Source organism: Oryctolagus cuniculus, chromosome 12 (genome assembly GCF_964237555.1).
Source record: "Oryctolagus cuniculus chromosome 12, mOryCun1.1, whole genome shotgun sequence".
NCBI classification, from domain to species: domain Eukaryota; kingdom Metazoa; phylum Chordata; class Mammalia; order Lagomorpha; family Leporidae; genus Oryctolagus; species Oryctolagus cuniculus.
Window position 1 is genome coordinate 52,420,352 of NC_091443.1, and position 27,937 is coordinate 52,448,288.

The 27,937-nt window shown below is 43.7% G+C and overlaps 1 gene segment (V, D, J or C); it reads right to left on the minus strand.

The window, feature by feature from the left end:
• The window catches only part of LOC103351170 (T cell receptor alpha chain constant-like), a gene marked incomplete in the record, with an annotated part of 594,496 nt that overhangs the window by 15,801 nt on the left and 550,758 nt on the right, over window positions 1-27,937 (minus strand). The window contains 1 exon segment of the C gene segment in view: window positions 19,231-19,283. Coding sequence covers window positions 19,231-19,283 — 53 coding nt within the window.

Consider the following 27,937-nt stretch of genomic DNA (forward strand, 5'->3'; position numbering starts at 1 on the left):
AAGTCATGGCCTGGCACATGGGTCTGAGCTGAGGTTGAACTGAGCTCCCAGTGGCCTGGTCTTTGTGCTGTACTGACAGAGGCGACCCCACACAGGGTCTGAAGAGCAGGCGAAAAAGGGCCATGTGATTCCCCTGAGCTTGAGTGGGAGTGATGGGCTGGGCCACAACACAGATCTTCACTCACCATCAGCCTGGTCTTGGACAGATGCATAGACTCTGTACCCCAGGTTCCTCCTGAAGGTTGAGCGAGATGTCCCCACAGTCCCTTCCAAGCCTCACTCTGAGGTCTCTCTCTCTTTTTTTTTTTTTTTCAATTTGAAACCCAGCTTCAGGGAAGAGCAGGGACAACTTTTAGAGTTGGGAGTGTGGTCAGGAGAGATGTCAAGAGAACAGGAGGGCGGAAGAAACAGGAGGCAGGCAGAGACCATGAACGAGCAAGAACCTGAGCTGTGGCATTCGTGAGTGATCCACCTCTCCTCCTCCCACGGGAAGATAAAAAGTTGTCCAGCACTGTGGTAGGGAAGGGGTGGGTAGGGCAGAAGGGACCCCAGTTCACTTACTTGGCATGACCACCACTTGGGTCCCCTTCCCGAAAGTAAGCTGGTAGCCTATGTTGTCACACTCTGAGTAAGCGCATTACAAAAAGGTCCTGGTTCTGTCACCCTTTCACGGGGCACACATACAAGGGAACTTTAGAAATTTGTAGAAAAATGGAATTAAAAGATAAACTTATTCTGGTGGAAAACAGTTAGAATCCATGCATAGTTTTTCTTAGTGTATATTTCTACAAACTCTGAACACCGTCATATTTTGATTTCATTTTTTTCACCCAAATACACTTATCTTTTAATCCCATTTTCCATGAACTTTTTAAAGTACCCTTGTCCTGTTCTCAGTAGCTCTAGAAGTTACTGAAACTAAGAAAGCCTAAAATTTTCCCTGTAGTGAAGGGTGTGAGGGCTTGGAAGAGACTCCTGAAAGGGTATAACTAGCAACAACTCCCCACTGCTACCCACTGGCATTCATTTTCCTCATTAAAGCTACCAACAAGCATAGCCTCTGGCGATTTCTCCCTTGGGAAAAAAGTCTTTATAAAAACTCTGTGAAGCATATGGCCTCCTACATAGGCTGGGTGGGTGTATTTCCCCTCCTTATCTGCATGCCTGAGAAGGAGGCGCCATTTTCTTGGGGACATATGAAGAAATGTATTTTTCACTTGTTAGAAAGAGTAGGATCAAGAGCATTTTCAGTGCACTGTGCTGAGGCACATGCTAAAAACATGCCTGAGCCTGACTCCGAGTCACCGTGTCCGCCCTGGGGCTGAGCAAGAGGCCAGGGTGACTCCTGTCTGACTTGTTCCTGTTTCTGTCCTCACCTCACTCAAGGATACTAACTACCACTGGGCCTTTGGTCCCCAAGAGAGTCAAACGTCTCAGCAAAATAGAGACCCAATTCTTTTGCAGAAATATATGAGGTGAAATCATGCTTGCTCTCTGCTAAAGAACGGGGACTGTCCATCGTTACCCTTGTCCTATCTCTAGCTTGCAAAGCACGTGTGTTCGTGTGCACATACACACACACTTTGGCATACGCACACACAGACTTTTACTAGATTCTTTCTTATGACTGCTTTGTTTCTCCAATAAGACTGGAAGTTCTTGAAATCATGTGCCATATGTTTGGCTTCTTTTTCTTCTTTGTTTCTTTCTTTTTAAACTAACTCTGTCCCTGGTTTGTTGATGAAACTCAATAACAATTTACTGAATTGAATTGACTTTTACTTGTGTATTTATTGGGACAAAGAAGCCAGTTTTGGGAGAGGTTAAAGTTAGGTACACCTTGGGTAAATGTGAGCTGCAGAAGCTAAATGCTTAGGCAAGGAAAAAAACCAAGGAAGCATTTCTTAGAGATAATCAAGAAGCAGAATAAAAACCAAGTCAATGGGATGGGTGCTGTGGCACAGTGGGTTAAAGTCCGGCCTGAAGTGTCCGCAGCCCATATGGGTGCCTACTTCTGATCCAGCTCCCTGCTAATGCATCTGGGAAAGTAGTGGAAGATGGCCCAAGTCCATTGCCCTGTACTGAAGTGGGAGACCCAGATGAAGCTACTGGCTCCTGGTCTTGGATCAGCCCAGCTCTGGCCATTGCAGCCATTTGGGGGAGTGAATCAGTGGATGGAAGACCTCTCTGTCTCTACCTCTCTCTATAACTCTTTTTTTTTTTAAATTTATTATTATTTTTTTATTTTTTGACAGGCAGAGTGGACAGTGAGAGAGAGAGAGAGAGACAGAGAGAAAGGTCTTCCTTTGCCGTTGGTTCACCCTCCAATGGCCGCCACGGCTGGCGCGCTGCAGCCTGCGCACCGCCCTGATCCGATGGCAGGAGCCAGGTGCTTCTCCTGGTCTCCCATGGGGTGCAGGGCCCAGGCACTTGGGCCATCCTCCACTGCACTCCCTGGCCACAGCAGAGAGCTGGCCTGGAAGAGGGGCAACCGGGACAGAATCCGGTGCCCTGACTGGGACTAGAACCGGGTGTGCCGGCACCACAAGGCAGAGGATTAGCCTAGTGAGCCGCGGCGCCGGCCTCTCTATAACTCTTTCAAATAAATAAAAAAAAAAGTCAAGATGAGATTCCTATTGACCTTCAGCTGGGAGGTGAGAACTGAATGAACAAATGAGAAATTTGGTTTAATGGAAACAGTTTTCTCTTGATACTATGATGACAGTTCATAAAGGATAAAAGGAAGAATATGGCAGACAATGTGAAATCCAAGTTAGCAGCACTGTTATGATTAGTAAAAAAAAGTCGTAATAACTTTTACAGACCAGAGTAACTGCCATAAAAATAAATACATAAACATAAGCCCAGTATTAGGGGTGGGTTATACATTTCTGGAGATCTGACTTACTTGGGTTGACTGAAAGTTGAGTGCCCGTTCCAAATATGAGTGTCTGAAAGCCTGTGTTCACACTCTGACATAACTCTATACAAAATGTGGCTGGGCCACAAGCTGGGATTCCTGAGTCACAGACAAGTTAGTTACCAAGTGTGCTCCCATGTCAGCATTCATGTACCAAAGTGGTAGGAATCACATAATTGAATTATTTAAGCTTCATTTAAAAATTGTTTTAATTTTATTTGAAAAGTAGAGAGAGTGCTCCCATCTACTGGTTCACTCTCCAAATGTCTGCAACAACCAGGGCTGGGCCAGGCCAAAGCCAGGGGTCCAGAATTCCACCCAGTTCTCCCATGTGGATGGCACAGACCCAGGTACCTGCATTATCATCTTTCGCCTCGTGGGGTGCCCATTAGGAAGAGGAGGGATCAGAAGTGGAGTAGCTAGGACTCAAACCAAGCACCACAACATGGGATGCAGGCATCCCGAGCAGTGACTTAACTGCTGAGCCAAATGCTTTCCTTCACTTCCCCAAGACCATTGGAAGATGACAAGAAGCAAGGCAGAAACCAGCAGAAGATTCTGCTTCATAATCAGTGAGTTATATTAAACAAAGTCACCAATACTCATGTTGAACAAGTCATTCGTATCATCATGATTACAGAATTTCAGTTCCAAACAGGACTAAGGGGAGTTTTATGCATTCACACTTACTAACTGTTCATTACATGTTACTTACAGGAATGACACTCATTGGTACAGGTATTATATAATACAACAAGATTATTGTCAACTTACAGTATTTTATAGCAGACAAAATCCTGACCAACCTCTCCTGTCCCCCTCACTCCAAAAAAAAAAAAAAAAAAAAAAAAAAAAAAAAAAAAAAAAACCAAGAAAATGAAAGGATAAAAGAAAGGAAATCAATGAAAACAGATGTCGCTCAACTGAAAAATAAATCAGGTTATTTCATGGAACTTACTTGCTTTGACAAATAGTCTTGTTCCCGTCCCAAAGAGAAGTTTGAAGCCTGCAGTTATTTCCCACAGTGATTTGCACTGTGACAAAATGGGCCATTTCATTTGTTTTCCATTTTACAACCACAGCTGGGAAGCAGGTTCAGGGAACTCACACTAAGGAGGCAGCAACACGGAGCACCTTTTTGCAGTCCTCTGGGTAAACCCATTTTCTTTTTCTCTTGTTCATCAACATATCTTATGCCTCCTGTCTGCACAAGGTTAGTCCCAGAGTACAGCACCAGGACCAGGAGCCCAAGATCCAGTCTCAGGTCCTCATTGCACTGACTTTATGATATCATACAATTCAGGTGACCCCTCTAGGTCTTCATTTTCTTACTGGAGAAACAAAGAGGTCTGAACTAGATGATTCTGATCGCCCTGTCACAGCTAAAGTTCTATGATCCAGCAAGATGCAAAATACCCTCACACTATATTTTTCTGTAATTCACAAACAAGTGAGGCTGTTGTATACGAATTGTACTGGTGCCTGATCTGCTTGGGGGAATACCCATGAAACAGTGAGGGAAAGGGGCAGTTAGAAGAGGGCAGTGGCTGCTGCCAGCTCCCCTCCCTCCTTTTCCTATTGGGGTAAAAGTTCCAACAGCTCTATGCTGTTTATTTTGCCACTGAAGGGGAAGAGAATTCGTTAGACACTGGGGGCATCCATGTCAAGGTTTCCTGAAGCTCCATTTCTAACTCATGGCAATATCTAAGGATAGATAAGATTAAGTCCAATGTATTTCTCTATTCACTGTGATGACATTGTTCCTCATTTCTAAGAAAATCATTGCATAGGCTTTGTGGCATCATGTAGTAGAAAGAGCAGGACTTGGGTATCAGATATGTAGACCCAGGAATCAGTTTAGGTCCTTCTACTCGTTAGCTTTGGAATCTTGGACAATTGCTTTTCTGAGCCCTAGTTTCTTCTATAAAATAGGGATACCATCCCAACCTCCTAGAGCTTTTTTTGAGGATAAATGGTACTACTACATGTCATTCATCTAGCATCATACCTACACTCCAAGTGTTGAGAGGGGGATTATTCTCTCTATGTTAGATGATTGACTAGCAAGGCTATTTCCATAGGATCCTAAAATTTGTTGATGAAAAATATTCATACAAGTGCATCCCTTGAGTCAGGTAAACGCTATGCTGGTGTAGATCTCAGAGCTGCAAATTGTGAGTATGTTGACCTTCTCATCTCCTGGAGGAGTCTGAGGTATCCAGAGTGGCAATGGCTCATTCACTATCACACAGCCAGTGGGGGTCAGATCAAATCTAGACCTCTGGATGGAAACCGAAAGCCCTGAGCTCCTTTCTCTGCACTTCATTGACTCTTCTTGGACAACGGTTAGTGGAAAGGGACCCTTAATCTCTGGAGTGAATTGGGCATGGCTTGTTTCTGGCATTTATAAAATGACCTTGAGGACTCTCCTCTGAGTGCCCCTCTGAATCGATGGCAGTGGAAGTAGAAAGGGCCCATTAGATCAAGCTCATGCAATTTTCTGCCCTTCTGGCTTTCCCACCTCGATCAGGCTCCTTTTAGCTTAAGTTCTAATGTGAAAATGGAAATGTTGGACAGAATGTCTTTCAGCCTCTTGTCTTGGGAAAAATCTTAATGGTTTGGTAAATTCCATCCAAAGAAAATATACTCATAGAGACTCTGAAAACTTCCACTAATTCATCTGGAGGTCACAATTCTCAGTACTTCAACACTAGATTAAATCAGTTAAAAATGAGATACAATGGCACAAATGACATCCCTTTCTCCTGCTCACTGTCACCAGGACACATTTTGTAATTATCATGGAATCTCTCACTTACTCAGTTCCACTTTTAGCAGGGTTCCTGTTCCAAGGGTGAGTTTGTTTGATGCTCCCATGAGTCCCACAGTGTGTGATGCCTCACAGTAAATGTCCTTCTGCCCTTCCACCCCTTCTCCCAATTTACTCTACTGAGTGAGAAAGCACTCTAGACTTAATATAGATATTTTTCACTCTATTGAGTGAGAAAGCACTCTAGACTTAATATAGCTGTTTGGCTAATTCATATAAGCAAAAAGTCTCTTCCTGCCACCTCAAAGGAGATAAATTCACAGACCATTTTTGCTAAGTGCCTGAGAGGTCACCCAGACTCAACTCCCCATGTATAGATGAGAAAATTGAGGCTTGGAGGCAAGAGACCCGCTAAGTTGTATTGCCTAATTGGTGGCAAAGACTAGTCTATGGGTCTATTTGGTTCCTATTCTGGACACCCCCCCCCCCCCCCAGCTTGAATAGACTGCGTTCTTTACTTCATTCTCCTCTTCCGTTTAGCCTGGAAATGTGATTTTTTTGGGCATGTAACTCCAATTAAACGAGCATTTATCAAACACTTGCTTTGTAAAGGGACCACATTAGACACTTGGTGAGACTGGAAAGAGCACCTGCTCTCAAGGATCTTTGGGTTGTAATAGGAGGATATTCTCAGTAATAAAAGACTTAATAAAAGACTTATGTAGCAGCATGTGTCACAGATTGTCTAAGATTCCACAGCTAACTTTGGGATACAGAGGGCAAGAGGAATGTGAAAGATGCCTGGGGGAGAGACCACAGTCTAGGTTTTAAACAGGAAGCTAAGCTATTTCTGGAGGAGACATTTGTCCTAATTATTGGGTGTTAAGTTTCTCCTCCATTCTCACTTAGCAAATTAGTTCTACTGTTAGAGCCAACTCTTCTGTTCACTATTTTCATTTTTAAATAAACAGCTCATGGAGGTTCAACCTTAAATTCTTAGGTCAACAGGTAAAAATGATGTAATCTACAAGGTTAAATCACAGTAAGTATGTGCAGAAGCCTTAAAGCAGATAAGGGGAAAACAAAGGAGGTTAGCATTTACCTGGAGAGACTAGAAGCAGAGTCCCCTTTCCAAAGGTGAGTTTGTTGTATCCTGAATTCACACTATAGCAAACCCTTATACAAAAATGGCTACAGTGTTGGGCATTTCAACCTGTGATCTACTTAGGCAAAGGCAAAGAAAACCAGCATTTATGGAGACCTATTACACATCAAGTGTCAGCAATCTATATACATTACATCTCCTCATTTGGGCCACAACTGGGTCATGAACTTAGATATTATGATCCATGTCTTACAAATGAGGAGCAGAAGATCTGAGGCTAAGCAAGCTGGGCCAGCACTGCTAACAAAGACACAAATATCCTGGATCTATAAGGCATTTTGGCAGACAACAGATAAATCTTAGGAGGAGCTATGAGAGAAGAATCCTCATGCTTGTTCCTTCTAGGCTGGGATTGTGCTTTATTGGGGTTAGTTACTTTGCTAGAATCAGACATCAGAACTCTTGTAACAGAGATCCCAAGAAATTCCAGCTCATTCTCATGACGTGATCATTTCTTGAGACATGAAGAGATTTCATTCTCATTCTTTCTGCTATTTCCCTGATACCCTACTCACCAGGTCTGACCAGTAGTTTGGTCCCACTACCAAAGATCCATGTGTAGCCTTCCCACAGTGTTTCTCAGTCATACCAAAACAGCCACAAGCCCACATGCCCTTCTCATACCTGAGACCTGGAGCTACGGCTCTTTCACGCTCAAGAGGTCTACACCTTAACCTTCTTTTTACATTCCACATAGCACACAGGCCATTTGACTCAAATTGATGCAACATTTAAAATGAAGTCTACACATATCTCTGGGTCTATCACCATCAAACATGATTTTCATCTCTATTTATCCAATGGATCTATCTTGTTCTTCTTTCATTTCCATGATAGTTATCAATTTTGAGATTCATGCCAGAGTGCCTGTCCTAATTTTTGCTTCAGTCAATCTGTAACTTCATAGGATATCATTATGTGTGACAGCTCCATGCTCCCCTGAGTCAACTCTTTTGGCAAGCGCCAAGACTTAGTGATAGACTTAGTACTTACTCAGTTATGTTCTGTCCCCAAATCCAAGCATCTTTCTGATGAAAGGACACACTTTGTCTCAAATTTAATGAAACAAATAAACAAACCAAAACACTTGTCCTCCCTTTAGTCCCTGTCCTTTGCAACTGTACTGTTTTCCATTGGCCTTGGGGAATAATAGCTTACCTTTCTTTCCTATTAAGAACACAACTTGGATGGAACAATATTATTAAAATGTTGAGATAGGTGAGGGATTTTATATAATCCCCTTTTAAAAATATCCCGAAAATGACCAGAAAACAAAAGGTCTATTATATCCCATTATGTGTTCCAAATGTTAGAATCTGAGAGATGACTACACAAGGAAACTGGACTCACTTGGGATGACTTGGAGCTTTGTTCCAGTTCCAAAGGTAACTTTTAGGTAATTCCCAGAATCGACACTGCAATGCAGGCCTTTACAAAATGGCTTTCCTTCCCCTGCCATTTCCATCTGGGTAGCATTCAAGTCACTACACTTCAGTGGAAGAGACAGTGCCTTTTATCAATGCTATGGCTGCAGATTCACACAGAAACAGCCCTTGTGAAAGACCCTACAGAGTCTGTACGTGTTAAAGGAATTGTACTATCATTTCAATTCCTCCTCAGACCCCAAAGAATGACACTGTCTGACTTAGCACTTTTGGTTTTATAAACAAGTAATAATATTTCACATGTGAACTTAAGAGTTTGAAGCATACTTGCACATACATTAGCCTATTTTATATTTAACATAAGGTATGAGGTGATGGTAAATGTTGCCACTTTAGAGATAAAGAAACTTGGGCTCAGACGTGCTAATCAAGCCAGATGTACAAGGACTAGAAGTGTTTCTGCCTTTTCCTTTAGGATTAACTCTCTGGGCCATTTCAGTCTGTTATTTTGGGTTTATCTATGTAACTACTTTTCCTCCACAGCTAGCCTTGTCCATTCTCTGTTCCATTACTTGAACATTTCTTTCTACATTGGAATGCACTTAAGTCTGCAGAAACCATTAATTTCTTGACACTTGGGCCTTACAAATCCTGCAGTAAGTTCAGTGGGCCTCAGTAGCCATATTAAGCCTCCTACTTCAGTGACATATTTCCTACTTACTGGGTTTTACTGATAATCTTGTCCCACTTTCCAAGATGAATGTGTTATAAATCACAGTACTCTGCTACCTGACAAAAAATGCCCGAACTACCTTGATCATAGATTAATGTGATTAGAGTGCCTCTATCCTCCCTCATGGAAACTCTGGCTGGGATTCCCCCTTTTTTGATTGCTGGACTCAAGACTGAGACATGGAATTAAGCCTATAAAAAGCCCCTTTTTGGGGTACAATAGTATGGTGCAACAGGTAGAGCAGAAAGCCTGAGAAGAGTTCAAGTAATATTTCCCAGGCCATGCTGAAACTTACTCCTCTCAAAAAGATGTGCAAGATTTTACCAAATATTCTTATTTTAGCAGCCAATGGATATCAGCTCTCATTCCCATTTTTAGCTAGGCATCAACACCTGTACACAATCATATCTACCAACAGTTAGCAAAACTGTTCATATCCCCATAGGTAATCTTTCCTTCTTCATATCACTTAAATTTATTCTAAACAATTTTATGAGCATGGAGTATTAAGGGGAGAGCATTCATCTTTTTCCATTTATTTTAATGGTATTCCTTATTAAACGTCAGCACTCTTGATTTCAAGAATTCAGAGACATTTATTCACTAGTGTGGTATAAGACGACAGGATAAGTACAAGCATTATGATCAGCAATTACCAGGTACTTACTGGAACTCACTGATAAGGTGGTTCCTTTCCCAAAGGTCAGCATACCTGCTCCCTGGTAGGCACAGTGAGGTAAGGCCCTACAAATACCTTGTGTGCTTGCTCACTCAAACCCATGTTGTGCAAGGACATAACTAGAAACAAAGGAAACTCATATTGTGCCCTTGGTCTCAGGGTTTTCAGCATTTGGGTCTGCAATAACAGATCTCTGTAATTACAAGAGGAGGGGCAGCTACTTGTTGTTCCTTTAAGTATTCACTGAACCCTCTGATGTGTGGGGCAGCACACTAGACACTAGGGAGATAGCAAGACCCACTCAGACACTATCCCTCATAAGCAATAAACAAACACATGAACAATATGATGCCAAGAGGTGCAAGTGTGTGAATTAAAATCAGGCTGGGTAATAGGATAGAGAGCAACCAGGTAGCAGCTAAATTTGATGCCTTCTTAGATTGGCTGGAGTGGAAAGGTCTCTGGGAGGAGGTGATCTCTGAAGTGAAGTCCAAACATGAAGTCACCAATCATCATCCCCATTTACAGATAAACAAACTGAGAGCAGAGAGACCGAAGCCTGGCTCCAAATCACATGGCACATTAAGAAAGAACACCTAGATCAGGCCTTTTCCTGCTGACAGACCAGAGGTAAATCCAACCAGGTAAAATCCTGCTTAGAAAAAATACGGACACATTTTCCCAAAGTGACCTTGGGATATTATCTGAAAGCTGTGCCACTGGCCACTGAGGGCATTGCGGTTGTGAGAGGATCCCAAGAGGAAGGTGTTTGCATCACAGAGTGGATTACTCTGATGGAGCCGGCCTCTGAGCTAAGGAGACATTTTCCATTTTGGTTCCCTATTAAGTTCACAAACAATGCAAACTGTTACCTGGCAGCATGAGCTCTCTGAGTTAGGATGGGGACGATATGGAGACACTCTGTTCCCCATGAATTCTGGAAAAATTGAGGACATTTGGAATTTGCTAAGATTTCCAAAAAAGTTTGCTATTTGTCTCAATAAAAAATGCAATTCAGAATTCATGGCAATACTCACTAAGAGTCACCTTCAACACAGTTCCTCTTCCAAAATCCAGCTTCTGGGCACCAGAAAACCCCACAGTGATGTCTTTCACCACAAAAACCAGAGTGTGCTTCACTTTCAAGCACAGGTTTCTCTTTCTTGGTTGAAAACCTAATCTAACACTAAGCATATATTTAGGTAAACTATAGACAAATCAATTCACCACTCACTGGGATGATATGAAAGCTCAGGAACCATTGACTGTAGGCCTCCAACCTCACATTAAGAGATCTTAGGTTTTTGAAGGTCTCAAGGGATGGTCTCACATCCTTTTTTTCCCATAGAGGCTCACTTTGTGTTCAATCCACCCCTTTCTGTTTCATAGCCAAAGCCCCTTAAACTTGCTCATCTTTGAGTTTACCCTGAGATGGAATTTTTCATAGCATCTAACTTTGAAAAATTACGAATCATCTGATCATCCACACTTTTATAAGAGATCTTATATATGATCTCATTTGAATTTCATGATCTCTTAAGGTAGGAAGGGCTAGATTCCTAATCCCCATATTATAATATGGGGATAATCAGATGAACTGAGGCTTAGCAAGTTCCAGGGATCTTTCAGGGACACTTGGTGAGTAGCGGGGCGGGGTGGGGTAGGGGTCCACACAGTCTTTCAGCCCCTTGTTGAACGCCTTAGTGATTTATTTTGCTCATGTCCATGCATTGACCACATCATCCTGCCTTTCTGCTTTTTTATTTCCTCCCCCAGTGAAAGAGACAGTATCACCAACAAAACAATATTTCCTCCATCCAAAAGACAGAAACCCCTCCAACTCAACTCCTTTTCAGAGCAGTATCTTTTTAATCCTCACTTCTTGTGAGCTGGGAGATAAGAGTTACCAGTATTTCAGTTATATTAATTGGAAAAAAGAGGCACAGAGCAGATAAATCAGAATGATGGTTATAGAGGCTGCAGCCTGGTAGAGACAGCGATAGACTGAATCTTAGAAAACATGGTCCTTGCTTTGCTATTGTGACCATGTTCAAATCACTTAACTACTCTGAATACAGAGAATCACCCCTTTCCTTTGCCTCTTGGAACAATCAGATAAGAGATGTGAAGAAATAAGGAAAGTGCCTTTATAGTTTTCCTTCTCTTAAGAAAAAACACGTCCTAGAAACCATCAAAGACAGCAACATCATTTATCCATATAGAATTCATACATACACCCGTGCTTCTGCATATGTGTAATATTAAATATTTTTGAAGGCAGGATTGAGACAGATTAATCTGGGCCAACATAGTCACCCCATTTAAAATTGGTGTCTAGGCTCCCATTTCAGTGTTGGAAACAGAATTGTGACTCAAGCCCCAGTACTCACTTGATTTAACTAGCACCCTGGTTCCTCTTCCAAAAATTAGCTTGTTTCCTGTAATGGTGGCCACAGTGATTTGAGGCCCAGCAAAAACCTTAGGAACCAGGGGAATAATACTCAGTAGTTATACAATAAAAGACATTCTCTGTGGCCTTGGAAAAGTGGAGGGGTTGCAATGTTCAGGGTAATCCTATGACCTAGCGCTGTGTCAATTTTACAGAACTGGGATGCTTGCATCCCAGGTACATATGTGGTTCTAACTTATTCACATATTTGTTCATTTCTCTGCTTTGGCTGTTTGGACCTGGTTTTGTGAATATGGGTAACAGTTTTTACCCATACCCTCCATCAGGGGTCCATTTGACCATTTTTAACCCACAAAGGAACCTGAAAATAGGGAGCCCTATCTGGGAACCTTTCGGGTCAGCTCATTCAGACATCCAGAATGGAAATGTTGAATGAACACATTCATTTTCACACGTGTCTTAATAACTAGGTCTCTTCATTCTACTGAGTGCTCAGGGACTGACTGACCTAAAGATAGGACCCATACACTTTAGTCCTGGGTCTACACAGGCCGCCTTAGCTTTTGTAACTGCTGTGCCCTGTGGATCCATTTTAATTTGTTCAGTCACAGTTTCAGACTGAGCCTCCCTCCAGATACTCTTAAGTCCAGGTATCGGTGAGATAAGCTAACAAAAGGGTGAGTTGATAGAGTCCTATAGAGAGGTCATTTTCAACAAGAAAGAAGTGGCATGGTCAGTGGAGCCTCTGACATGGACATGGCCAAGAATCACAGCATACAAGCAAAGCAAATCTTGTAAACCTGCCCTCTAGTTTGGCTTGCCTGTTCTGGGTTGAGGGCCATAGCCTTCCCTAATGTTGGATATGGACCCAAACAGGTGTTGTGGGATGTCTCACACTGTCTAGAGGGATTATCCATCTCCTTTGTTTTTGGTGGGGATCACCACAGTCTCCTCTCAGGTTCTTGGTTCTTAAAAGATCGTAGGTTATCTTGATCTTGGCCTTTCCTCTGCTTCTCCATCCCAGTCTCACTAGGGCTGGGGACTCCTCTAGGAGGGGATTAGACTTATTCTCTAAATTTCAAGATTAAAGGAGTTCCTTCATCTCCCTTTTCAATATCTGCACATTAATGCTTCCCACTCACCAGGCCAGACAGTCAGCCGAGTTCCTTTTCCAAAGTACAGCCTCCCCAGGCTCGTGCCTCTGTCGACACAGTGCTGGCCCCCTTTACATGAACCTGGCCTTCACATTCCCCACCCCCTGTCTCCGTCTCCTCAGAGTAAAAGGTTGAAAATTCACCTCCACCCTCCTTAAGTGGCATTAGCTTTTGGCTTGTGCAGCGGCAGCCTAAGCTGGACAGTCAGTCCTCAGAGGCTGTATCTCAAGGGACAAATGATCTGTGGTAACAATAGTCTTTCTACCTTCTGAGTCCTCTCCCATCAGAAAGCAATTACACATCCTTTGAGAGTGTTTAAATTGGAAGGAACTTCGCTTCCCGGCCCTATTTCCCAGTATAAAAGGCCACTCACTTGGCTTGACATTATGTTTGGATCCCTTTCCAAAGCTGCACTTGTGAAAACTTTGATAGGCCAGGTCTGTCCTCTGCCAAATCACCCCGTTTCCCCCATTCAACCTCTGGCCCTCCCTCCAGGCATTCCCTTTAGCTCTTTCTTTCTTTCTTTCTTTCTTTCTTTCTTTCTTTCTTTCTTTCTTTCTTTCTTTCTTTCTTTCTTTCTTTCTTTCTTTCCTTCCTTTTATTTTCCCATTGACTGCACTGGGAAATCAAACCCCACCATCTTCTAGGTGTAAAAATCTCTGTAGGCTTTAGCTCACGAATAATTTGATGACCTACTTTTTTGGCTATCAAAATAATAAGAAGAAACAGCTCTGAGCTCACCTGCTTATCCTCTAGGCTTGAGTCGCAGGATGTTAGCACTTAGAGTTGAAAGGAAGCCCAGAGGTGATTCAGTCCAATTCCTAAAACGGCATAGAAACCCCTTCCGCAACATCCAGACAGCCTTAAGGATCTAGTGAGCAGATCTCCAAGGAGGAAGAACCCCATGCTTCACAAAGCAGCATTTCTACTGCAGGGCAAAGGGGTCTTATAGGAGGCTGGGACACATCTCTTTATTTGTGTATTTTGATTTTTGCCTTTTGTACTAACTCCTTCCCTCATCTACATAGCAGTTCTTCAAATATTTGAAAAGAGTTATCTGTCTTAATATGGCCCAGTGATATCCTCTCTCACTTTTAAAAAGAGACCTGAGATAATTTGAGATAGCTCAGTTTTTAAAATCATGTCATTTATTTATTAGAGGGGGAGAGACAGGGAAGGGAAGAGAGAGGAGAGAGGGTGGGAGAGAGAGAGAGAGGGAGAAAGGGAGAGAGAGATTCCATCTACTGGCTCACTCCTTAAGTACACCCTCCTCCTCCTGGGGCTGGGAACTCAATCTAGGTCTCCCAAGTGAGTGGCAGAAACCCAGTTATTTGAGCCATCATTACTCCTTCCTAGGGTCTGCATTAGCAGGAAGCCTGAGGTGGGCGTCAAACCCACATTCTCTGATATGGGATGTGGGCATATTAACTGCTGTGCCAAATGCCCGCCCCAATAATTTCAGTTTTCATCTGGCCTGGAATACCGAGCCCTCAGCAAATGACTCTCTGTGAAGGTATACCTGAGGAGGAAAGCCATCTAGGATTGGAAGAGGAGGCGAGGGAAACAAGTGAGGGAGCAAGGTTACAGTTCTAATGCAAATTGGAAAACTTTTTAGCATTCAGTTACTGATCATTGCTTATCCCAGGTGAAACTGCTCATAAGTGAGCCTACTATTTTGCTTCCAATTATTCTGCACTTTCTGTTCTTACTTACTTGGTCTTACAGTTACTGTGGTGCCTGCTCCGAAGCTGAGCTTGTAGTTATTAGAACCACAGTGCTAGAGCTTCCTACAAAAACTTTGTCAAGAGCCTGTTTAGAAGATGAGCCAGGGGAGTGGTGGGGTTTGGGAGGTGGGCAGCAGACACAGCTGTTAAGATGCCACCTGGGATGCCTACACGCCTATCAGAGTACCCAGGTGGAGTCCTGGCTCTTCCCCTTCCAATCCAGCTTCCTGCTAACATGGAACCTAGAAGGCAGCAGGTGATGGTTCAAGTACCTGGGTCCCCACCACCCACAGGGGAGAAACCTGGAGTTGTATGCACTTTGCTTTGGCCTGACCCAGCCCCTGGCTATTGTGGGCATATGAGGAGTTTAACAGCAGATGGTAAATCTTTCTGTCTCTGTTTCTCTCTCTGTTACTCTGCCTTTCAAATAAATGGAAAAAAACCCCTGACTTGTAAAAAATTAAATTACAATGATTTTCATTTGACATAGCTCCTTTCTGAAATCCTGGACATATATAGGCACTTTAAATTATAGCAAAATACTCTTTGTTAAGTAGTAAAGGTAGCAATAGTTAAAATTTGGAAATTTTCTTTTTATAGATAGTATCTTGAGAGCATGACTGGCAGTTTCAGAATCTTTATGGCATCACAGGATTTGTTTATTGTATTTTATCTCTGTTCAAGAGTCATAGGAGCAAGGATCATTATGAGGCAAAGACCCAAAACATAAACTAGAAGAACTTAGAACAAATGTGGGCTGATAAGAGGAATTTAGTGTAATGTGCTGGCAAATTTTCTTGTAGACGATTATAACTTACTTGGTTTTACAATGAGTTTGGTCCCAGATCCAAAGTAAAATATGTTAAAGTTCTGCACCGTGCTTATTGTCAATACAAAAAGTCCCCTGGGACTTCCTGAAAGGGAGCTGTTTTATCCAGCCATGAGTAACCAAGTTAGGCCAAAACCAACCCAACCCTCCCAATTCTTTGCTATTCCCTGGAAAATTGGAGAACCACGGTGAAGAATGAGCTGAGAAGACACATTCATTATTAGAGACAGGCAAGATAAGGGCAGCTGATTTTCTTCAGTGGTTTTATCGATTTCTTTTCTTTAGTTTTCTGCTCGGGTTCTTTCTTGTGTCCTCTGTGCTACAAGCACACAATATTTGAAACAAGGATGCTGCAAGTAAATGCTCTTTACCTTTTTCTTTCCCTAATTATAAATGAAAATGCCCCTTCGATGGACTATATTCTTCTTTTAGTTCTAGGGCTATCTGGAAGCTTCTTTTCTGAACCCTCTACCTGGATCTGGTTGTGCTTGACAACTAGACCCAAGCTCCCTTAAGGGCATCCTGAGCCATGCCAGCCGATCTGCTGTATTCCCTGTGTCTGACCTAATACTTCATCCTATCTGTCAAAGAACCTACGTTATACAATCAAATGTACTTTAACAACCACATTGCCAACAAAACTACAAAACTGTGCATTCTGGCGTTTTTCATAGTTCCTTCAAGGAAAAAAAAATGAAAAACAGTAATAAGATAAAATGAAAAAAAGGCTGCAGTTTTGGCTGTCATTTGCAAGTCTAGATGAAACATTATTTATGGGCAAAATATTTTGCTGACAATTTCAAGAGAAAGGAAACCTCAGTGCCAACAGTGAGACACCCACACAGTTTGGATTTAAACAGATCTCAACAAATGAACATAGTTAGGAGAAATAAAATAGAGGTGACTTCAGTCTAAGGCAAGCAATTATAATACTTATGCAGTTTTGGAGGGCAAGGGGGCTCTCACTTGTTCTGACCTGAAGAAGTGATAAGCAGTTGTGCTACAGGAATTCTTTGCTGGAAGGACACCAGAGAGCTATGGAAATAGAGCCTCATGCAAATTATCTTAAGCAGACACCTTTACTTTTAAAGACTTATGTAGAAATAAGCTAGAATAGGCCAGAAATATGGCTGACCAACTACGCTTGGTTTAAATGGTTCTTTGTAAAACCATCCTCTAGCATGTGGTCTGGTCGTGACACAAGAAACGGGCTGCCATCATAGAATCTGTTCCCGCTACTCAGCAACTCTTCTAGGTTAGGATGCCTTCATCTCTACTCTGTTCACTGAACTCTTATTCAGACTTAACAGGAAGGCTTCTCTTTCTCTGTTTGGTCTTTGATAGGTAATTCTTTTCTCACTGTACCCTTTTGCCTTGTTGGTGTCCGTCCCTCAACCCTCAACCTCAGACTCATAAAGTTACATATACGCACAGCATACATTTATAGGTTAATCAATCAGTGTAAATAGTATTTAGTTGTGCCGGCCTACCAGGTACAACAGACAGTTGGGTTCCAGATCCAAAGGTCAGTTGCCAGCCTGAACCAGAAGAAACACTGTGATATGCCCGACAACAAAAACCAGATCAATGAGGCCAGGTGGGCTGAGCAGAGGGAGTTGGCAGTTACTTTATGAACTAGGCCTGTATCATTGTCACTCTAGGTTTGATCTGGAGTGACCAAATTGCCTACAAATCCTTAAATATCCTTCTTTGTCTTATAATCCCATTTTCTTTTAGGGGATCTTTGCATTCCACTTTCTACCACAGAGTTGTAAGTATAAACCTTATGCTTTAACTATGCATGTGGACTAAGGACCCTCTGATTTTAGATGTCAAGCCAGTATTCGGATCTTTTCATCTCAGCAGTCTTACAAAGTACAAAACAGAGACTATTTCTCCTCCACTGTGCATACCCCGGGGTCGCACCGTGATGCAACTGCTTAAATCCTCCAGTCTTCCTTAGGCTGGGTCTAGAGAATCTAAATGACGTAGTTGAGGACTATCCAGTTGATTTGGTAACTAGTTGCACTTTGATCAAATTATTTACAATGATCAAATTATCTGGGAAATTTCTGGTTTTCCACTTCACTTTTGGGTTACATCCGTGACTAAAGTGGTATCTGTGTAGGCTAATGTGCTAAAGGACATTAAAACTGCAACAAAAATCCATCTGAACATTTCCTAAGGTGGTGAGGGTGTATAAAAGGGCCATGACCAAAGAGGGAACAAGGTGTGCATTGTCCCATCTGGGAGGAGCAATGGGAGTCACCGCCAGGAGCATGTCACCTCTCCTTCCTGTGGGAGCCTTGGTCTGAACACTGAACCTGGAGCATGGCAGGCGCGTTCTTATTTGTTGGATGAATCTCATTTGAAGTTTGAATTCTTATAATCGAGACCAGAGACAAATTGGAAAACCTGGGAGACTCAAGGTCTAGTGCAGGCTTAGCCACATGTCAGTTGTGGAGTCGTGATCAGTCTCTTCCCTCATACACAGAGATAGGACAACTTTAAAGGTTCTCTCTGCTCCATGAGGCTGTGCTCTATGAACTTTTGGCCAAGTCTGGGACACAGGAAGTGCCTCTCAGTGCTCTGAATAAGTTAATTTTTAAGAAGTGATTCTTAGACTTTGAGAGAGACAAAATAATTGCACTTGTTTTGATCAATGATTAGTATTTACAAGGTTCCTTCTCTAAGTTGACATAATTATAGCCAGAGAATAGTGCCTTAGAGGGCTTGTTAAGAAATTAGAAATGTTGTCACTGATGACTGCACAAATGTAGGTGGCATTCCCAGCCAGTACTCCAAGTAATCAGTCACACCTCTTCAGTCCCAAACACACATCTTCTGGGAACATTTCTCAGGGACACCCCTACGCAGCCTCTTTGGCACTAAGGTGCCAGATCCTAGCCAGCTAGACTTTTGGCCCCTTATTTGATGCTCATTCTACTGCTCTAAACATTCTTTATATAGTCTATAATTGTGTCTGAATCAGCCCTTAATCCACAGACATTGCTTAATCCAGGGATACAATTTTATACTTACTGGGCTCCACTGATAACTTGGTTCCCTGTCCGAAGATAAGCTTTTCTCCCTGGTTATAACTCACACTGTGCTTCGTATCCTGTCAAAAACACATCCAATCTCCCCGAACACATTTCTAATCCTCCAGCCCCAAATCCGCAGGAGATCTCTCCCACACCACAGCGTGAATCAGTTCTATACTTCTCCTTGTAACTCTTCTCCTTATAAGGGAATGAGAAAGAATAGTGAGAATTCCCATTTATCCTAAATCACTTCTCTTTAACACCAAACTGATCTCTCACTTTGTGCTTAATGGCTCCGGGTATTACCATTCAGGATATGTTTTCCTTTCCAAGGCATTGCTCATAGTCTCAACCAGATACACTGGGTATACACAGGTTACAATTAAAGGCGCGCAGGCTCCAGGGAGCCAGGCTTACCTGGAGTGACCACAACCTGGGTCCCTGCTCCAAAATGCATTTTCGCCCAGCCATCAGTTGTCACACTTTGACAAACACCTCTACAAAATGGCTTCCCCAGAGAAGACAGCTGCTAAATGAAGACAAACTGCTCATGGGGAAACAATCTTGCTACAGAATGAGGTAACTGCATGATAAGAGATATAAGCTTTTCCCCCTTCTCCTCTAATCTCTCTCCCTTCCAGACCCTGAGGATGATGGGTGCCAAGAGCTGCACTCCCTGGGCGCAGGACAGAGTGCGATGAAGCCTGGGCGCTGGCTTGAGACTCTGCAGGGATGGAAGCCCACCCATCTGGGCATTTCCCTGGTCTTAAACCCACTCCTCAGACCACTGGAGCTCCAACCAGGGCTGCTTACAACCGTTACCTTCTCCTTGAAATAACCTGGAGTTTGGGACTCACAAATCTAGTGGAAAAACCATTTCAAGATCCTCATGGTCTGTTTTGATTGACACAGTATTCACCATTAGCTTCAATTTGCCTCAGTTTTAAAATCTGTAAAATGGGGATAACTGTTGGTCGTTTCTTCTGGCGAAAACTTTGCTATTGGATGGTTTTCCTTATTGGAAGTCTGATAAAGGGGACAGATCCCAAAGCTGGGTTATCAGTGGGGCCCTGGTGGGGAGCAGGTGACCAGGTAGTGAGCTCCGATCTGCTCAACCCTTTCAATGTCCTGATCTAAGGGGGCCTGTATGGAGAAGAGCAGTTTCTTCTCACGGATAATCATATTCAGCCCACAGTTCAAAGTCTATGCCACTTACTCGGTTTGACAAGCAGCCTTGTCCCCTTCCCAAAGATAGAGGAGAAGGCTTGTCCTTTGCACAGTGATCATCTCAGCATCAAAAACCTGGCAGCCCAGCTTCCCCACAAAGGCCCCCAGTGCAGCGAGCTCTGGTGCACCTCCTGGTATGATGCTCTCGGGCCTATGATTTTCCTTCCGGAATAAGCAATGCTCCAGAATAACAAACTCCTCATTTTTCTGTCCTTCTCTCCTTTTCTATGTCCCTCTTCATCACCGCTCCTGGGGTCACAGTGGGCTCCCAGCTTCATGCTCCCATCCTTGGCCCCCCACCCCAGCGCATTCCCAAGCTGACAGCTGGACTCATTTCCCCACCCCACTCAGCTGTACTTACAGGGCAGGACAGACAAGGTGGTTCCGGGACCGAAGATCAGATTCTGGGCATATATTCCCACAGTGATTCTGGGCTCAGCAAAAACCCCCAGAGCTTCCTCCCCACATGCCAGGGCATCTCAACACTCAGGACCCCAGAACTTGTGTTTTTAGCTTTTGTGTGAAAAAGCCAGCCCATGGGTCCCATCAAGTCCCGAGAACAAAGGGAATTTGGGAACCAGGCAAGCAAAACTTCCAGAACTCAACTCGGCAACCCCTTGTGTCCCGAAGGCAGCAGCTCTGCATTAATGAGCGCGTGTCTGTTCACAGAGAGAGGCTGGCGGGCTGGGACGAGGCTTACAGAGGCTCTCTCATTTCTCTTCCCGCCTCGAGGCAGGGCTGCTCTTCACTCAGTCCTGATAGGAGGGTGTCTATCTCCTTTCAAAAACCCCCTGGAGAAAGTGCGTGCTGGCAACGACTCCTGACAGCTCATTTTCACTGTTCAAAAACCTATTAGGAAGGTTTTACCACGAATCCGACTCCCTTCCTCTGGCAGTGCTAACCTCATCCTGGGGGCCGCATCCTGGTGGAGAACCTAGCTTCTGTGGAAGGCTTCCTCCCCCAGACTCAGAAATGTGATTCAGTTCCCACCTCACCCTCAGCCTCTTTTCTGTGAAATAAACTGCCCCGCTTTGCCTCCGTAGCCCTCACGGATTCTCATCTCCAGGTCTGAGAGTTTCATTGACTGCCTGTTTCCAAGAGCCAATCTCTCCTGAACTTGACTTCCCAGAGGAGTGGAAGGACAATTTTGGGACAGCTTTCCCTTCCCTATCCTCTCTACCACCGCCCCGCCAAGGGGAGAGGGGGCCGCCGTCTCTGGGCAGGGGCTCAGCACACTTAGGAGGAAGTCATGCTGGGGTTGGCTTGAGGGGGAGTCCTGTGAGCTGCTTCCTTGCTCCAAGGGTTCGTGTGTAGCACCCGGAGCCCCAGCCAGGCAGCTGTCTGCCAAAACCTCTCCCCTGCCTTTGACACTTGGATGGTTTTGTATTTAAATGAGGATTCTAAATCCCAGGTGAAGAATCTCATAAAACAGACTGGCATTCTGCACCCGCCCCTCATTCCGGCCCTGCTCCTGACAGAAGAGCAGGAGGAACAAAAGCTGTGCTGTGCATGGGAGATGCTGTTGATCAGCATCTCTAATAGCTGGGGTTGAATGAGCTACTTCTATGCTCTGAGCCCCACACTAAGTACTTTCGCTATATCATTTCATTTCGTGCTTACAGTAACTCAACAAGCTAGGTGTATTTTTGCCTTCATTTTATGGATGGGGAAATTGAGATTCAGTGAGGGTAGGAAACTGGCCCAACATCACACAGCTACTTCAGTCCTTGGAGCAAGGACAGGAATTCAGGGTTTACTGTCTTCCAAGCCATGCTATAGTGCCCAATCCATAATGATGTCGGCTCCAAATGTCTAGAGGGGATCCATGCATCTCAGAGTGACTGCAGCCGAGGCATCAGTTTTGAGTGTCCCATTTATAGGGGCTGTTTTATTCCCAATCTAGATACCAAGAGATCTAGGGGTTCTTTTCAAATTGAGATGGAAATTGCAGCAGAGGCATCAAGGTTAGATGTGAGAAAGCACTCCTGGCAGCAGGGCTACTTACTTTTGGAATTGAGAGAAACTGAGGAGTTTCCCACCCTAGATCACCAGATGCAGAGCACAGCCCATCTGGACAGACAGCCTGCTGGGAACACTGTGAGGGCTGGGTCCTCTGGAGGCCCGTCCTGAGATCCTCACCAGCCCAACTATTGTTTGAATTTCCCCTTCTTTCCTGTGGGCCGCTCCTGGAGAGCTACAGCAAGCGTGTGTGCGTGCACGTGTGCGTATCCATGCACTCACGTCTCAGGTTAAAGCCGGAAGAGAACTAGCTCTCTTTGGCCTGGAGAAAGAACATTAATAAAGAGCCCAAGCAGATGCGCAGGATTAAAGTATTTTTCAAGCTAATGATTTGATTGATTATCCCTGAAGGCCCAGGCAAAGAAGCACACAACTTACTTGGCTTCACGGTGAGTGTGGTCCCATCCCCAAAGGTTAATTTGCCTGTGTTGGTGTTACACAGTGCTCAGTGCTATTGCAATAACCTTGACAGGGGCCTCTAGGAAGACAGGTGGAGGTGGCAGCAGAGGGCTGGGGGCTGAGGGTCAGCAGGAAAACAAAACCTGAAATGACTGCCCATGGCCAAAACAATCTCCTTGTAATTAGGTTAGAACGTGGGAGGAATGCTAATAACTAGCAACTTCCCATCCCAATTCTATTTACCGTAATTTTCCTTGAAAGAATAGGCTTTGGCAGGAGCGCCTCCTGGGAAATTCACTGCAAGTGGCTACTGCTTTGTCTCCTGGGATCCCGTCTTGTTTGTTGTTCCTGCAGGCCCTTTGTCTATTTTCATCCAGTTCCTGCCTTTCCCAACTCCACTCCCTGTGCCTTCCTCCTTGTAGGGCTCACGTATTTTTTCAGGGAGAAACTCCATAGATATGAAAAGCTCAAGTACAACGCCCCAGGGACTACGTGCATTAATAACCTTGTTTTCCGACTGGTATCACGAACCACCCAACACAAACCAAGCAAAGAAAACACCACCTGTGTTTTGACAGCTTCTGCATGATGGAAGATGGGCTTCTTGGGAAGAATAATTAGCCAGAAAAGAACTTACTTGGTGTGACCGAGAGTTTGGTGCCCTTTCCAAAAGTGAGCTGGTTACCCGCAACCCCAGAGTACACACAGTTTCCTTTCTTTGCAAAAACCCTGAGAAAGTCAAACCAATCACAGCACAGGAGCGACTCTGCTGAAAGCTCAGACTGAAACAACAGACAACAGGCAAAAGAGAAAGGTATTTTGGGGCTCGCCATGGAATGCACCATCCCTTACAGACCTGCAGAGACCTGGCTGGACTTGCATCTGGTTCAACCTCCTGCCTTCAGCCAAGGGCTATTCTGACCAAAGATCTGCCAAGGTTTTAAGAGCTCTCCTTTGCCTCCAGCACTATTCCTTATTTCTCAATGAAACCCCACAGACAGTAGTCTGAACTCTGTATCTCTTGAGTTTCCTTCCTTGAAGATGGGATTTCATGTCAACTTATCCTCAGAGAAACTCATCACAATACACCAAACCAGGCTCATTAGTCCCTTTGGGGGAGGAAATCGATATTGAAGGGAGGGGTCAAGGTGACTACTGACTTTGTCTGTAACTAGAATAATTTGCAATGAGAAATTTTTATAGAACCCCACAATATATGAGTATTTAAAAATGACTCTCCACTCTCAGACAAGACTTTCTGGGCCCCCACCCACCCCCTCCTCAGCTAAAGAGTCTCAGGTTCTTTGTGCTAGGGCTTTGGTCTCCTGAGGTCAAAGGGTGGAATTGGGCCAAGATGTGTGTTCAGAATAAGCTGGAGGTGCTGAGGCCAGGGTGCCGTGCAGGGCCCAGCTCTGTGCTTGCCTGTGATTGTCTGGTAGACCTTTTAAAACTGTAACAGAATACTCTGCGTATCTCCCTGTTCAACACTAACAACCCAGCCCATGCCTTTCCTGGGGGGAAAAGCATTCCTGGGTATAATGCAAAATCATTTAAGGGAAGCAGACACTGGTGATCAGAACTAGGGAACACTTACTTGCAATCACAGAAAGTCTCGTGCCCATTCCAAAAACAAGCTGCCTGCCTCCTGTGTCCCCACAGTGATTACTTCCATGACAAAAACCCTGAGTGCCTGGCCTTGGTGTTTCTTCTGGGTGTTTGTTCTTGCTCATGCTCTTTCCAGGCAGAATCACACAGAAATCTTCCTCCTGCTTAACCATAGTTTTGCTTTTCCTTTAGCACAACTTGCTCCTCTACGAAGTGTAGCATAATCAAAACGCTGCTGGCTTTGCTTCTCCGCCATACTGATAAGAGCTTCCACACATAGAACTGAGCCCATGAATGCATGTCAGAATGGCCTGCCAGCTTCTAGCTCATTGTTGCAAAGAAAACCCTTACTACTGGTCTCACGCTGAACTCCTTGCTGTACTCTAAGTAAAAAGGACTGGTGACTTCTCCTAAATGAAGGGAAATATTTAGAAAAGGGCACAGAGTGAGAAGATACAACACAAGATGTTTTTCTTGGCCAGCATGCTACCTTTGTTGTCTCTGACATTTAAGTAGCTCTTAAAAAAGTTATCTCCTGCCCAACCCTGGAACAAGGGAAATGAGAAAGCATGGGGCTTTAGAGCCAGGACCCTCAGCAGAGGTGAAACAGAGGAAAGCACCTTCCATGAAGTGTGGGAGGAGAGGGATCATAGGTACACTGGGGTCATTTCCAAAACCAATTTAGTTGGAGCCAGAAATCACACTGGGTTAAACAATGTGCCCAAACAAAGTCCACCGAGGCTAGGCTATGGGGGGAAGACTTGAAAACGAATTCTGGACTAAGTTTCACAATTTTACAGTTCTAAATATTTGATAAACAAGGAAAAAAAGATAATTGATATTTACATAGCAGAAGACTGGCAGCAATTTTCCCAGCACTAGAACGGGAGAATTTGGTGTTTGTCTAACCTGTAGAAAGGCTGAGAACAGGGCCTCTACAAGAAAAAGGCCAGAGCCTTGTGGCCACCTACATGTCTTAGACCTTAAGGAACTTTCTCACCCAACACCCCAAGCACATTTAACTCAATGGAAGTCAACACCAGAAAAATCACCTGAACAGACGCACAGGGGAGAACATGAAGTTGCATCCCTTTTCCAAAGATGATTTTGTTAAGAATCACTTCACACTTTTATTGGGACCATAACAAAAATTCCTAGTGAATTTTTTTTGGGGGGAAGCCACATATCCCTTGATGAATACTTCACCTCCATGGGACTTAATAGATTCTCTTCTCCTGTAATAAACAGGCCTCATTATCTGTTCAGCCATCTTTCTCTGTGTCTCTTGGTTGTTTTGCTTGAATTTTATGCTGCTTATTGCAAATGTGCAGAGAGGAAATTGAATGACCTCATTTGACACTGAGAGTAAATTATAAAAGCAATGATTCAACAAACTCTTTTCTGATATCAAACACAATTCTGTTTCTGCAGGCAAAAAAAAAAAAAAAAAAAAAAAAATTGGCAGGCAGCCACTGAACTAGAAATCAACTCTTCAGAGCCCAAACAAGGAATGGTGGCAGGAACAGTCCCCTTCAAACACACATCTGGATTTCTACCTGAGACAGAACTGGGGTTACAGAGACTTCATCCTATCCTCAGCTCTGAGCCTCAAATTCTAGAGTTAACCATATCGCCAAACTCTGAGAATCCTTCGCCTCAGGCCAAGCCAATGTTTGCTATCCTCATGGTAACCCTGCTGTAGCTAGGGGTAGGGAGTATCACTCACTTTGGCACAGAGGGATCCTGATCTTTTGGGAATTGTTCTCATTCCACAATCCATGGATGTGGTCTCTCACCACCTTCTGCCATTGCTATAAACCCTGACTGGATCCTTGTTTGACACTTAGAGAACCAAGCCCCACTATCTTCCCCTCCCTGCCTACCTCACCCCAAAGGTACTTTTCATGACAGTCATTGAAAAAGATGAATATGGGAAGATTATGAAGCATTTACGTCTCATGGTTTATGAGACATAAACCAAACTTACAGAGACTTTTAGCTCATTTCTTTGTCTTCTGGAACTTCCCACAATGAAACCATTCAGAATCTCAAAGTGCTTCAAGTTGGTCATTCCATAGTCTTTTTTTTTTTTTTTTGACAGGCAGAATGGACAGTGAGAGAGAGAGACAGAGAGAAAGGTCTTCCTTTTTGCCGTTGGTTCACCCTCCAATGGCCGCCGCGCTGCGGCCGGTGCACCGCGCTGCCAATGGTAGGAGCCAGGTACTTATCCTGGTCTCCCATGGGGTGCAGGGCCCAAGCACTTGGGCCATCCTCCATTGCACTCCCGGGCCACAGCAGAGAGCTGGCCTGGAAGAGGGGCAACCAACCAGGACAGAATCTGGCACCCTGATCAGGACTAGAACCCTGGGTGCTGGCGCCGCAAGGCGGAGGATTAGCCTTAGTGGGCCACTGAGCCGGCCCATTCCATAGTCTTAATTATAATCAATCATTGACCTTAATGACCCAGCCAGTCAACTTGGAGAGGCCTCTCTTAACCTCATCTTTTTTATCTGACATTTGGATGGGTCTTGTTGTCTCCCAAATGGGAATGGGGAGGAAGTGACAGCTCAGGAACACCCCCTGGAAAGCCTTATTTCACACCTCTCCAGTGAGATGCATTTAAAAGGCTTTTACTCCCTATGGAGGACTTGATCATTAAACAAAAATCTTGTCATCATGCCTGCCCTTTTATTTCATTTTGAATTTCCTTCCACGTGTTTGTAAAGCCATCTGGGATTGTCAATTCATCTCAGAATTGTTATTTTCTCCCATTTTGTTTGAATAGTAGAGCTGTGTTTTTAGTGAAATTTGACATGTATGGGACTAGATGAGGACATTCGTCAAAATGGGACAACATTTGGGTTTCTTCTTAGATCTTTTAGAATAAATACATATATATATAAGCATGAGAGAAAAAGAAGATACCTTATAAATATTAGTAGCATTTAAAATGAGATAGATTCTCATTTTAAATAGAAGATAAGTTCTCTGGGCAAAATCGCAGTAAACACACAAATCATTGCAGAAGATAGTTTAAGAGCTGCTGTAGCTGTAAATAACTGTGGCCCCAATATTTCTCTGGAAGGAGAGCTGAGTTACCATATTAAAGGTGATTTGGTATCCTATCATTTTGCATCTATTTATCATTATTGCTCTATTCTCAACAAACATGAATGTTTCAGTATTTGCAAAAGTCATTTTTCAAAAGGTACATTTGCTTACATATTAAATTAAATCTCCACTAACTTCACAAGATTTATTTGTTTGGTCAAATATAAGTAGAAACAAACACTTACTGGGCCTCACTGCCAGCCGGGTCCCATTTCCAAAGAAGACTCTGGCGTTTCTGTTGCCACAGTATTTCCTGCCTTTACTGAAACTCCTCATAAAACCCATATGAACACACGGCACCATGGTGAGAGGGCAGCTGGACTCACCCGGTACTGCTTATTTTTCTGTGTCTCTGCAAATTGGCCTTTTAGGATAGAAAGAAAAAATTGGTTCTGCAACATAAAGCAAACCATTTCTCCTTAAAAAAACAAAACAAAACAAAACATCCAAACCTATGAGCTTTTAAAATCCTTTTGCATTTCTAGGCTTAAATCTGCCAATACCGAATCAATTTGTGAACAACTCTGTCTCTCCCATGTGAGCACTCAGCCTTTGACACACAGCTCCAAAGCAGTGGTGCATTTCCACCTCCATGGATGTTTTCCAGCTACTGAGCTACCGAGCCATCTGAGCTGACCTCTAGTTGCTACCTAAACTCTGTGGTCCTGTTCCTTGCTCCCTGGTCAAGTTGTTTTGAAGCCTCCTCCGTGTGTAATGGAGCCCACGTGATAACCTAAGAATATATTTTAGGAAGGAAGAATAA